This window comes from Monodon monoceros, unplaced genomic scaffold (genome assembly GCF_005190385.1).
Source record: "Monodon monoceros isolate NGI ecotype Baffin Bay Population unplaced genomic scaffold, NGI_Narwhal_1 Super_Scaffold_7, whole genome shotgun sequence".
Classification (NCBI taxonomy): Eukaryota; Metazoa; Chordata; class Mammalia; order Artiodactyla; family Monodontidae; genus Monodon; species Monodon monoceros.
The window spans coordinates 59,055,829-59,056,784 of NW_021703784.1; the positions used below are offsets into that span (position 1 = coordinate 59,055,829).

Genomic DNA, 956 nt, shown 5'->3' on the forward strand with positions numbered 1-956 from the left:
TTAAAGAGAGAGAAGACATTTACAAGGAAGGCTAAATAAAATAATTGATTTAAATGAAACATAGCAATGATCTAACTCCCAAATCAAACTGCAACTTGAATTCTTTAAGGGAAAGTAAGAATAAGCAGCAGAGTCTGTTTTCCACTTATATTAGCTGTTTACAACAACTCCTGCCATGGAGTCCAAGATACAGATATATTTTCCCAAGGTCTCAACTAGCCCCTTATTTCTTTATGACTTAAATGCCTGCCCTCCCATGTGAGAGACGTCTGAGTGAGAGATGTGAAGTAATTTAAATACACCAGTGCAATGAAAATAAATGTTTTTATTAGGCAGAGACCAGATGCTCAAAACTCTTCTTTATTTTTCTGTATCCAGATTTTGGGCTCTGAGGACAAAAAGGTCTTTCCTGAAAATCAGGAAAGGGAGCTTAGTGGTAATTGTGGGCCAGGGCATTAGCCACACCAGGCACCAGCTTGTGATAGTCGGCCTGCAACTCCGGGGTGAATTCATTTTTAAGGTTCTCAGCCAGCACAACCACCAGCACGTTGCCCAGGAGCTGTGTGGAAGAGTCGAGAAACAAGGGCATGGTTATAGAGGGACCCAGCTTGGACTCAGCATATTTCAGTCTCATCACAAACTGTGCCCCTATAATATAATATAATTATGACATTCATCCAGAGATGTGTGGTTTTATCATCTGTTTCAAAAATTACTTTTCAGTGAGAACACTTTTATACATGCTCTAGTGTTCAATTTTAATTCCCCAAGTAGACCATTTCAGCAATCTAATCTATATTTTTCTGGGTAAAGCAGTTATTATTTACTCTTCTCTCCCAGATACACAATATCTTAGTTACCACAGTTTTGGCATTCTTCCAAAAATAATAAAGTAAAATAAAATATAACAAACTAAATTAAATAAATACAATTAAATAAAACAAAAATGCTCCATG

At 36.8% G+C, this 956-nt stretch overlaps 1 protein-coding gene across 1 annotated transcript in view; it reads right to left on the reverse strand.

The window, feature by feature from the left end:
• Positions 1-430: 430 nt before the first annotated feature.
• The window catches only part of LOC114887061 (hemoglobin subunit epsilon-like), a 5,742-nt gene continuing 5,216 nt past the window's right edge, over positions 431-956 (reverse strand). Inside the window, exon 3 of the mRNA XM_029208417.1 lies at positions 431-559. Coding sequence (XP_029064250.1) covers positions 431-559 — 129 coding nt within the window. The remainder of the gene's footprint in view (positions 560-956) is intronic.